At 40.0% G+C, this 12726-nt stretch overlaps 1 protein-coding gene across 3 annotated transcripts in view; it reads left to right on the top strand.

Annotated features, from left to right (window-relative positions):
• Positions 1-12726, top strand: part of LOC139612752 (low-density lipoprotein receptor class A domain-containing protein 4-like) — a 229446-nt gene that overhangs the window by 121361 nt on the left and 95359 nt on the right. For all 3 annotated transcript variants that reach the window (XM_071468690.1, XM_071468689.1, XM_071468688.1), the window contains one exon: positions 592-732. In XM_071468690.1, the coding sequence (XP_071324791.1) occupies positions 592-732 (141 nt within the window). The remainder of the gene's footprint in view (positions 1-591; positions 733-12726) is intronic.

Below are 12726 nucleotides of genomic sequence, written 5' to 3' on the forward strand. Positions count from 1 at the left end.
CAAAAAAATCCTTTTGCGTGACCTTGCACATTCTGAGGCATAGATAACAGTCAGAACTTCACATATTAGCCGTACATAACATTTGGGCGTTTTGTTATTTGTACAGTTTATCAGTGCTTTTACAGATTTTAGAGTGAGCCTGCTTCCACTACTGTTGAAGTGACACTGGTGTATGTGTGTGGGCGTTCTTTTTTATGACTTGTATTTTTTTTAACACCTCTTGTACACATGTATTTTTATCAAAACATTGCTTTTTCATGTTTACTTTTCCATTATTGGTTTATTGTGATGTTTTTTTTAAAAGGCGTCACCAGTTTTACCACAGAATTCTACACCTTCTCAGTGTTTCAGCTACATGAAAAGGAACACAGCAATTCCTTTATCATTCCTTAAAGCAATAATGGCTTCGGGACCTTCAATATACAAAGCTTTTTTTTTGCCTAGAACCCAATGTGGAACATCAGCCGCCCATCAACCATGATGTACAGACTGTGAACGCGTGACTATTGAGAGAACTAAATGTTTGAAATAGTTGTGCTAAGAAATGTGTCTTCTCTTTCCACACCCCCAACCCCCCATCCGGCTGAACAGAGTGCAAGTTCCACTGCACCAATGGGAATTGTTTGCGTCTGGGCTCGCTGATCTGCAACCAACTGAATAACTGTGGGGACAACAGTGATGAGGAGAACTGCCCTGTGGTCACCCAGCACCCTCCACCTGGCATCTTCAACTGTGAGTGCTGAAGGATAATGCTACACCTCTGTGCCTCCCCATTCTGTACCTCACACTATCAAACGGCACAGGTTCCATTTCTCCTCTCTCTCCTCGTCTTTCCTCTCCGTTGTTTCCTGTTCTGTTTTTCCCTGAGGTCTCTATGTCGATCCCCAGTGAGCAGGTATGATGTGGATGCTGTGGTGCAAACTGACGGTTGCATGCTCTTTTTTTTGGGTGTAGCACTGCAAACAAACTTTCCAGTATGATGAGTTTTCTTGGATAGATTTCCTCGGATTGAACTTTCGTGGCATGTAGATAATGGTTTTTGCAACAGCCATAGGGGCTGTTTTAGAAACCACAGTCAACTATGACTTGGTTTTGCAGTTGTGCATTAGATTATATGTTTCCTTGTGGCATATAGATATAGAGAAGGCACTTTGTGTTCATCCTTTGTCTGATCAGAAATATAGGTGTTTGCAAAAAAGCTTATTAGTGATGGTGACAGCATAAATACTGGTAAGTATGTACAGCAGCTGGAGGTAAATATACCACAAACTACCACAGGGTCGGATAAAAGCACAACTCAGAACACCTATGGGTAATATAGAGGATTTTTCCCTTTCCATCTCCTTTCAGTTTTTGTTTGAGTCTCTTTGCTGCTTTCATAAGCACCCACCCAACCACCTCCTACCTCCCGCTGAGCAGCACCGTCCAGGGAACAAGATGAGAGCGTTCCCTCGACTCATCACGATCAATGGAAACAGAAAGAGAGAGAGAGAGAGAGAGAGAGAGAGAGATGGAAGTAGAGACAGAGAGAGAGATAAAGAGTGAGGGTGAAGGACACCAATGGGCTCTGATGGCTGTCTGCCAGGCCACTTTGATGTGCTGCAGTGTTCTCTTTCAACAACTTTTAGGAGAAAACTTTTTAAAGCAGCAATTTCATCCTTGGCACTTGGTTCCTTACCTTCCCCTTCATCTCTTCCTCTTGTCCCTCCCTCTCTCATTCCCTCTCCCACCCGCCTACCTCAAATGTGATTCATCTCTCAAACCCCTGCAACCTTGTTTTGTAAAATTTTCTCACTCTTTTCTTTCTGTCTACCCTCTTTCTCCCCCTCAGGGCAGTGGAAATGACCCTTTCTTTTTTGGTTGGGGAGGGGGGTATTACCAATGGATGGAATCCTGAGCTGGGTGCTTAAATATTTAGCTGTCTAGAGTGAATGTTAATGTAAGTGTCTGCTGCCGGCGTTGTGGGAAAGCTGTACAATGATTCTAATTTTCTGAGCCGGTGCATTTTTTCTGGTGATGCCTGAGAGACACAGAGAGAGGCAGGGACTGGTGTGGAGGGAGAAAAAGAATGAGAAAGAAAAATAAAAGGAGGGATTGCCAAAAAAAATAGTGGCAGGGGATTGCAAAGGGTACAGGCAGACAGGGAGAGACCAGGGGGGTTGGAAGTGAGACAGAGGGTCATGGCAGAGATATGGAGGTGGACAGAGAGAGGGAGAAATAAAGAGAGAGGAGTGACGAGGAGAAAAAGAAGAAGGGAGATGGAGAGGGACATAGAAAATGTTTCTGTAGTAATGGAGTTTGCCATCACGTTGTAGCCACTGGCTGTTGCTGTGGCAGTGGCAGACAGATGGATCATGAATACTGTCTAGACACACTGCAGCCTGACGCCCTGCACCTCCTCTCCTCTCCTCTCCTCTCCCTCGTAACAACCACTTAGAGTTTCGCAATAGGTTGAGAAACAGAAAATGAGCCTGAAGAGACCTCAGATAAATATATTTTGAGAAACACATTCCATTGAAAATAGTATTAAATAGCCTGTAATGTTCATCTGATGATACACAGACTTTAGTGATAATGTTGCAGTTTCCACTTGTTAGCATTGGAGCTTTTCTGTGGCAGAGATGTTGACTTATCAAAGCACGAAAGGCACAGGCGTAACTGGTAACACGAACATTAGCTCCATTCCCAGTGTCCCAGTGAGCCCTTCCAGTTAACCAGCATCAACTGGTTTCCCTAAATTCAACGCAGTCGTTCCTAATGTTATTGCTGTTGCTGCGTGTTGAATCCAGTGGAAGCACAGTTAGCATGATCCAAGGCATTATTTGACCATTAATGCTTGTGTTACTGTGTAACTTTTAAATTAACAAAAAATATGTCCTTTCTCTTCTGAATGAAATCTTAAAATCATGAGACATTCAATGCACCATTGTTCAATATAATACACTTGAGAGTTTTGCTAGTACAGCCTTACATTGTCTGGTCTGCCCAATACCTTACATGCTGACTAATGCTAGCTACTGATAGCAAATTAAAAGTAAATATTACCGTATAACAACCATTACTGAGCACTCACTTTATGGCTGTTCTCCATTTGTAGTACTGTTACAGTAGTATCCCATAATTGTGCTGTGGAGTGTATTGCATAGGTTAGCTTGTTTATGTAATGTATTATCTATCAGAAACCACAGCAGTACTTCATGTCTATGCTACACTGACAAGCAAGTGAGCCACAAGGACACCATAACAAAGCCTTTATCCCTTTGCTTTCCTTGTACCAGTCAGATCACATCATTTGCTGAGTCAAACTATTTGCCAGTGGAAATGTTGCACAAAAAAGCACAGAAAAACTATAGTAAGATACAAATTATAAGAGGATGTTGTTTTGAAACTGTGAAAAGTACATACAATATTCTCAAGATACATAACATAAAACAGTGGTGAAGCATTACTACTGTCAGTGTTGGACAGTAACACATTATTCAGTAACATATTATGATGAAATTGACTTTTTTGCATTAGAGACAGAATGCGAGGACAGCTACTTTGCAGAAAAAGAAGTTATGGACTACTTGAGGTCAAGGGGATCTGAGTTTGAGACTCGAATGTCAAAAACATTGACATGAAGTACAACATTCCGACCCTATCTAGCGCACCTGAGAAGCTGCTTTTTAGTTTAGGAGGTTTGGTGCTTACAAAGACATGGAACAGACTAACTGATCAGAGGTTTGAGAAGCTGCTGTGAGATATAATCATTATCTCACTTCTGAACCTCAGGACCTTGTTTAACATGTCAGGTGCTGAAATTACAAAACAGGAAGCTACAGTATCACCCTAAATGTGCAATGTTTAATATTTTTGTAAAGTGAAAGTAATATAATAATATAATGAGTAATGTAATGAATTACTTTTGATATGAAGTAATAACCAAAGTAATATGATTACTTTGAAAGAAGTAATAAGTAAAAAAAATAAGTTATTACTCCTGCAGAGTAACTTCCAGATGCTTCCATACAGCGACAGGCGACAGACAACAGTATAGAAATGATGTGCAGTGGCCGTCACAGTCACTGGTTTTCTACCCAGTTGTAGAAAAGTTGTGTTCAACACACAGTCTGTGACAACCAGCACTGAGGCTGCTCAGTGATGGCCGATTCTTAAGACACTTAATTTTGGTTTTTCCAAGATAAAGTTTTCCCACCTTTATGTAGAACGAAATCCACAGTCTCATCACCAGGAAGAACTGCATATTTATCTGTATCTGTAAATATGCTATAAGCACCCTTCCAAGCAGATGTTAAGTCTGAACAGCTGTTTCAAGGAAAGACCTGAACAAGCTTGTAGTGTTGCTGAATCATCAGTTGCCTCTTCTTCTTCTTTGACCTCTAACTTAGTTGTAAAATAGAGAAAACATTTTTTCTGCTATCTCAGACTTGTCAAACTCACCTCTTGCAGTCACCCCAGGCCTGCAAACCCCATGCTAACAGCTCAGCATGCTACAGTCCAGTATACTCCCTAAGAGATGCACGTTTCTTTTATACTACACTGATTCAGATTCAGATTCAGAGTTTTTATCGTACCTCAAGGGGGAGATTTGTTTTGCAGTTGGTAGTGAAAAACAACCAGGACAATAAAAATGATTAAAAAAAAAAAAAACTAAAGTACATTAAAAGAAGACATAAGAACATAAACAACCAAACTTGAGTTAAGACAATAGGAACAGTCAATAAAGTGCAAATATGTGAAAGTGCAAATGAAGAATTATGCAGATTGCACTGATTGCACATGGAATGAAGGAGCATTTGTATAGACTAGTACAGATAGATGTACTTTCACATACAGTTGGTTTATACAATATGTGCAAACATTAATCAATATGCTGTAGAGCTTTTTCAAAAAGTCAAGTTCAAATGAAAGAGCTAGCTTGTCATTTGTTCCAACTAATTCAAACAGAAACCATCCCAAGCATTGCAACACCCACAAATTTGAGTTCTCAGACATGTTGTAGTTGTACAGTCAAGCAAATGCTTTTGACAAAGTCAGCAAACAGCCATATCTATGCTGATAACTTGACTTAACTGTTATCTGCATTGAAGAACCCAAAATGCATAATGAGCTGCAACAATGGTCAGTATACTCTTGATATACACATGTCTCACAGCACCATCATAGAGCCCATCTGGTTCTCTTTTGTAATAATATAAACTGATTAATAAAGTGTTAAAGGGATTGTTAATGAGGAGGGGAGGGAGGACAGACATAATATAAGCCTGCAGGCCATTAATAGGGCTCAACTACCTGAGTGTTAACACAGCAAATAAATTTTATCAGTTCAAGCAGAGTAAGAGACATGTGTTCAATTCACGACTAAATGTTTATTAAAATGTGATGATTGTTGCAGTGGAGGACCCTCAGATAAGTCTAAGCCAAAACCCTTTATTTCACAATACAAATAGCTAAAACAGCTAAACCACTGAAACAACATCCGACTTCACTATGAAGTAGACACACAAAAGTAGTAATTCAGTGGGGAACTTGCCATGCAGAGATTGTATCACAGACCCCAACAAAAACCACCACATGTGCATGCTGATCACTACCATCACTACAAGTTACACTTCAAAAAAACAAAAAACAAAAAACAAATAATCAAGATGATGAAGGGGATCACAAGGCTTCAGGCCTAACATGCTGTATGCACGCTGCATGCAAGAAAGAGTGTGTATACCACAAGTTCTCCCCAGGGCCGTCCCACTGCGGAAGGGAAAAAGGCAAAACTAGATAATACAGTGAGATTCAGTTGGTTCAGGTTCACAAAAGTAAAGAAAAAAACTTCTACCTAGATTTGTTTTTGTTTTTTTCATGTTTATTTATATCAGGGATCATGTTCATATTTTATTTGTGAATGTTGTCTGTCAATATAGCAGTGTCTGTCGTTCTACTTGGTTTTATCAGAGAAAATAGGCTGTTGCTGTACATTGGATTTATAATGACTGGGTGGTGGTGGCTCAGGAGGAAGAGCAGGTCGTCCACAGAAGGTCAGCAGTCGATTCCCAGTTTCTCCAGTCTGCAGGTTGAAGTGTCCTCAGGCAGGATACTGAACTCTGAATTGCCCCCAATGCATCACATGTGTGTGAGTGTGTGCCTGACAGAAAAAGCGCTGTATGAATGTTTGTGTGAATGGGTGAATGTGGCTTGTAGTGTAAAGCGATTTGTGTGGACAATAAGACTAGAAAAGACTATTTTGCATTTACACCTTTTTGTTATTTAATTTGTCAAGCACATCAGCTAATTTATCCTTGAACGTGTCGAGGCACGATCCTGGTTTCTATATACACAGCTGATAATATTTTTAGCTTTTTCAACATCAATTTCTTAAAACTGCATCAATGTACAGGGCAACTCCTCCTCTTTGTTTATTGATCCTATTATTTGTGAACAACTCTCAACCCTCCTTTCTCTTGTCATAACTTTTACCTTTATCAAGCCAAGTCTAAACCGTATCCTCTCTTTGTAGGTTCTTGTCCATGATACGTGCACATTGTTTTGTTTTCTGAGGATATGTGCACATCTGGCGATGTTGGGGTTCTTTTTTGCCAGATGCTCAATCAAGCCCGCCTGTCCTCTTCAGCTTCTTTGCCTGCCTCAGTAGTTTAAATTGTACAGTCATGGTAGGCTTTGTTTTGCTATCCTTTCGGGGGAAGGACATGGCAAACAGCAACATTATTAGTCTGAATGCTCATTTTCTTACTCTCAAAGAACTTTACGATGTTGGGGCATCCCTGCATAAGTTCAGTGTGCAGTATCCAGTCCACTCCTTTCTTGTGTATCCTTCTGAGTCATCAGTTCTTTGCTCATGGTCATCAATTTTCCTATCCTTCTCTTTAATAAGGTCATTCAGTTGTTTGACTCCCTCCATCAGATCAAGTAACATAGCTTGTTGTTTAACAACTTTGCTCACCTCATCTGACAGGAAGTTCAGAGATTTTCTGATCTCCTCCAACTGCTTTCTATCTGCATTATTACCAGCTTTCTTCTGCGGCAGTTATCGTTTCACGCTCACCTTCCGTGTCTTCTCCCTTCTTCTTCTCTCCACAAACATAAAATACAATAACAAAATTAGCACAACATGCGCAGTACAAATAACAATAATGGACATGATTTCAGTGTGAATGATGCATATGAGTTATAATATACAAGGTTATTGCATTTGGTATAAGGGACTTTATATGAATATTCTTGGTTGTGTCTGTAGTGTCTTCTCGGGGCAATTTTGTGAATTCTTTAAACAGGGGATGAACAGTATCAGACACAATTTGTTGAGCTTTCTGTTGTACCTGCATTCTGTACATGCGCTCCAGTTGTTTCTGCTGTTTCCCAATGATTTCACTGGCCGTGTTTGTAACCCTGGTCGGTCTGTTTTTGTCCTTAGACCCCGGGTGCCCATATCATGTGCACATATTAAAGGTTAAAACACTTTCCACTAGACTTCTGTAAACAGTCTCTAAAATGCTCTCTAATATGAGTCCTGTTTCCTGATTAGATACAGGTGCTGCATTGGTATTTAAAAAAATTATGTGTTGGAGTAAAATCATTAAACAGAACAGGTGGAAGATAATGGCAGACACTGTGGTGGCTCCCAATAACCAGCTCCTTTGTCCTTTTTTCATAAATAACCAGGGCACTGTCCTAACACCACGTAGTAAGCTCACCAATGATCTGTGTCCCCCGACTGCATGAGACCAGCCAGCACCATGTCATCAGCATATTTATTCAGTTGGCAGGTTGAATTCATAATTTGCTTTTCATTTGTGTACAAGGAAAACCAAACAGGTGAAAGCCCACAGCCTTGAGGTGCTTCTGTACGTAGAATAATCGTGTCAGAAGTAAAACCGCTGCACCTCACCCTCTGTGGTCGATCTGTGAGGAACTCATTAAGCAACTCTATGACGTGGCTGTTAATGTTAATGTCACACAGCCTTCTAGTCACCTTCACCTTCTAGAGGATGTTTCTGCACACAATTAAAAGCTAAACTAAAATCTCTGAATTAAAGTCATTGCATAGCTCTTTGACTGCTGCAGGTGTTTACTCACAGTGTTCATCAGCGTCAGTGTTGCGTCTCCAGTACCTCATCCTTTCTCATATATCTTCGCCGCAGTGGATCAAACCATTCACCGAGAGATGTTGAGAGATGATTTACTATGACCCTCTCCGTACATTTGCATTGGATGCTGGTCAATGCAACTGGTCTAAAATCATGTAGCTCTGTTGCTCTGGGCTACTTAGGAACAGGAATGATATTGGAGACTTTCCGTATCAGGTCCAGGTGCTTTACCAGGTTTAATTCAAGCCAGGCTGGCTGCTACTTCAGCCTCTGTGAGGATAACTGTGGAGTGATCAGTAGTGTTGGTTAGTATATTAAAGTTATCAATATCATTAGAGTTGAAGCAAGGGGGATTATCCTTATCCTCACAATCTGGAATAAAAATGATTTAGTTCATTAGCAAAACACCCCTTTATTCACTCGGGCATCCTGCTTTTTTCCTCCCTACCCATCATGATATTGAGTCCGTTCCAGGCTTCCCTGGCATTACCACAACTTTATGTTTCATTCTATTTTTCTTTGAAATTGATCTTATTTGCTTTCTCTTTAACTTAACCAGGTCCAAATCCCTATTGATAAAAGCTATTTTCCTCTCCTTAATACACCGTCAATACACCGAGGTCTCTATTGTGTTATTAGGGTAAACACTTATGGTTTTTCTTAGCAGTGACACTCACAACATTTCATGAACTCAGTTACGGTCTCTGTTAGTTCATCTGTATCATTACAGCAGTGGAGAAACATTTGCCAGTCTGTGTCTTCAAGGCATTTCTGCAGCTCCTGCTCACTCACTTGCATCCCACAACTGAATGTCCTTAATAATCGGTTGCTCTCACTTTACTTTAGCTCTGTATTTCGGGAGCAGGTGGATAAACGTTGTAATCGGATTTCCCCAGTGGCGCTCGACATAGTGCTCCATACGCATCTGGAATGTTGCCAAAACACTGATCAGGAACTCTTGTATCTCGTTGGACAGTCAGTGTAGTGATGAAGCGTGGGAAGCTGGTGGGCTAGATCACAGCTGTTAAAGACTCCAAGAATCAACACAGGCTGATCTGGTGAGCGATAGAGTGCAGTTTTATAGCTTTCAGCTATTCTACCTGTGGCCTCCTGGTGTCTTGGTCTAGGTATGCACTACATGTCAGAATAACTGTAATTTGACCAAATTCACGGGGGAGATGAAAAGGCCTGAATGACAGTGTGAGAATTTCATAATTCAGGGTGCATGTCTGTTCGTTAATGTGCATCTGCATGGCCTCTTTGTTATCCATAAACATACATAGTCCTCTACTGGTTGATTTCTCTGACAGGTGCTCATCTCTGTCAATCCTTAGGGTTGTATATCTGTCCGCTTCCACCTGCAGAGCAAAGTAGTAGCAATGTAAATCGCTATCCAAACATTATGAGACTGATTGTCCTGTTATTCTCAAGGGGTTAGACACATCGACACAGTACACAAGATTAAAAGTGTAACTACAAACAAAACAAATAAACAAGCAAAACCATCGACATGAAGCTCTGGGTCAGGGGTCAAACTGCGCCCAGAAAATCTATTAGCATTAAAATACAGAATTTAACTGCACAAAGCTGCTAGCAAAGACAACAAGGTCAGTAATGCTTATAATGTGTTATCCATTACCAATTAGACCCAATCAGGTAGTAACCTCGGGCAAGTTTTTAAACTAAAATGGGGCAAGCAGTGTTTCCAGAAGTCTTTGTTTTAGGCCCTTGAAAACTCAGAAGTATTGTGGACCAGGAGTAAAAAGTAAGTGTGAATGTAGCAGTTTCTGAATGCTGCTCTTATGAAGCCTTATACAAGCGCTGGGTCTGCTGGTCCTTCCCATAATTTTTATTTATTTATTTTATTATTCTGAGTTAATATCCTTTATTTTTTGTGTTTTGAAATACAGTCTACATTTCAGTCCAGATATCAGAAAGACCTGTATAATCATGTAAATTAATTATGCCTCTCTCAGCTGTGCCTCAACAGGGACACACTTTATAGGTGCTTCTCCTGGGTTTAATGGACTATAGTTGAAAGCATAACTTCTATGGGAACTTTCATATTGTAAGTGATTGCCATGCCCCTTCATGAAGTACTGAGAGCAGCTGATCACATGATTGCAGCTGAGGTTTTGAAAATGGTGGGTTTTTACTTTCAGTGGTCATTTGTGAGTTTCAAAACGAGTACATACTGAGAACAAATGTTCAGAAAAGCATTGTTTGAGTTTAGCGTGGGTTTACTTGAAGTTGCATATTTTTTGCCATTAGGTTTTACAGTTTATTCACTCAGGAGCCACAGACTGTATACGATTTCCTTTGTTACACTTACACTGCTGTTAGCCAGTCTTTTCTAATTGCACTAATAGTACCATAATTTTTTTTTTTTTTTTTTTTTAATACAGTAACTTACTGGGTACCATTCACATACTGATTATGATGCTGTAAATAAATGACAGTACAGCACTGCTGTATTAAATGCAGTAACTAGCAGGCAACTGGCTGTCTGTGATTGATATGGGTTTTTTTCAGTATTGTACAGAAATTACTATGGTATTTTCCTGTTTATAGATACAAAAATCATTTTTTTCTACAGTAACTACATTATGTAAATGTAAAAAATGGAGAATAGGCCACCGGCTATTTACCTGTAACCCCTTTACAGTGAAGCTGTTCTAGCTATTACAATATTGCACTTCGTCAACACACTGTCAACCAAGGGTCAAGACTAAACTAATTGACCTTGGAGTGCAGATTCATTTTGTATTATTTTTAAGGAATTCACACAACCCAGAAAAATAACATGTATGTGAAACTATAGACCTGTGTTCATACTATTAGGAATGAAATGTGCTTTATTTGTGGTGTGATTGACTTTATCCTACTACTGCTTGTGCCGCTGTGCTCCCTCACAGGATGCCGCCCTGGCCAGCTGACCATATCGCCCATATCAGTATCTGCTGCTAGTGAATTTGAATCACCTGGCAAAGTACCTCAAATGGCCTACTGTGCTTATACACTGTAAATTCTGAATCCAAACAGGTTACTACTGTTCAAATATTACCCCACAAATATTTTGGACAAGACTTCTGAGATGTCCCCATGAACCCTTCCAGACGTGGACAGATGGTGAAATTTGCCAGGCATCCACCCTCATGGCTATGCAGATGTGTAGTGTGGTTTCCAAATTCAGCAGACATTTGAAACAAATTTCAAGATATTTCAACAAAAAAAAAAGTTAAGTAAATTAATGTGTATTTACATCCACCACTGCTATGTGGATATTAGGGAACTGGCCTGTTGAAACAGTTTGTGGCACCTGTTCTCCAAATGGGTGCCATTAAAGCAAAAAGAAGTGGGTGCAATGAAATAATTTAATTAAAAGACAAGTCAAACCTCAGATAAACAATAATGAAAAAAAGTAAATTATATTAATGTTTGTTCTGTGTATTCATTTAAAGAACGTTAAGAGTGTCATCATTGCTACACACAGATTGGATGTGCTCGCCTACCAACATCTTCTGTGTCTTCAGTGGAGCAGAAACACATACATCATGAGTCACGTCATCCTAAGTCTTGTTTTCATTGCACTCTGCTGCACTTTGCACAATTTCTACTCTACACTCTCCAAATAACAGGGAAGACCCATGTAGAGGCCTGGGTGATCTCTGAGAGAGTAATGACTGTCTAAAACACCATTTAGCCCGCAAACAACCTTAGAGGAAGAATGTATGTTTTTAAGAGTGTGTTCGACTACAGATCACGGGGTGAATGTTGCATGTTGCTGTTTCACTTCAGCTATGCTTGTCTTGGCTTTTTTTCCTCCCCTGAAGTGTGTTGTGGGCACAGGGACGGAGACCAGAGGATGGTTTGGGTCAATGGTCAAGTCTAGCTCAGCCTCTGATCCCGGTCCAGTCTGAAATAGCATTTCAATAGCATCTAGCAAGCCCTCAGACTCACTGATTGATTCCATTTGTGTTGGAGATTCATAACTCTGTGAAGGCTCATCTTTCATTCCAGACTGTCTGAGTGCCTCAGACAGAGTTGTTGTGCACCACTGGTAAATTCTGATGCAATTTTTTTTGTGTAACATTGATACATTATTTTTGAGGGAGAATCAAAGACAAATCAAAGGTGGTGTGTTGGCAGTAAAGCACCTAACTTTGTGGTTGGAGGGAAGGTTGTCCCTGCTACTTTTCTTTCTTCTGGGTTTAAGATTCTGTGTCCTAATTCTTTTCTTTTATCCACCTGCATATAAATCCATTCCGGCACATTCTACAGTGATCATAGTACGGATTTGTCTGGTTTACATTTTCATGTCAGTAAAAGAATTTCCAAACAGGTAAAGTAGGAATTGAAACCATTAAAAAGCACTACATGACATTTATTGTCACGATTATAATGAACTTTTTGTTTACTGAAAATACATCCTGCTACCTCCGAAAGTTAGGTTGATAAGAGCAGAGTTTATGAGTCCTAAAACCAAAACAAAAAAAAGCTCTGTAGAGCTGCAAAATGAGGTTATAAATCATGATCATGTGCAGGTGACCCCTTCCAGGTTACACACAGTTATATCACCCATGGTTAATAGAGAAATATTGATTAGGGAAGTGACTGACTTGAG

This window comes from Trachinotus anak, unplaced genomic scaffold, assembly GCF_046630095.1.
Source record: "Trachinotus anak isolate AG129_WGS33_773 ecotype Australia unplaced genomic scaffold, CSIRO_AGI_Tana_v1 ptg000032l, whole genome shotgun sequence".
Lineage (NCBI taxonomy): Eukaryota > Metazoa > Chordata > Actinopteri > Carangiformes > Carangidae > Trachinotus > Trachinotus anak.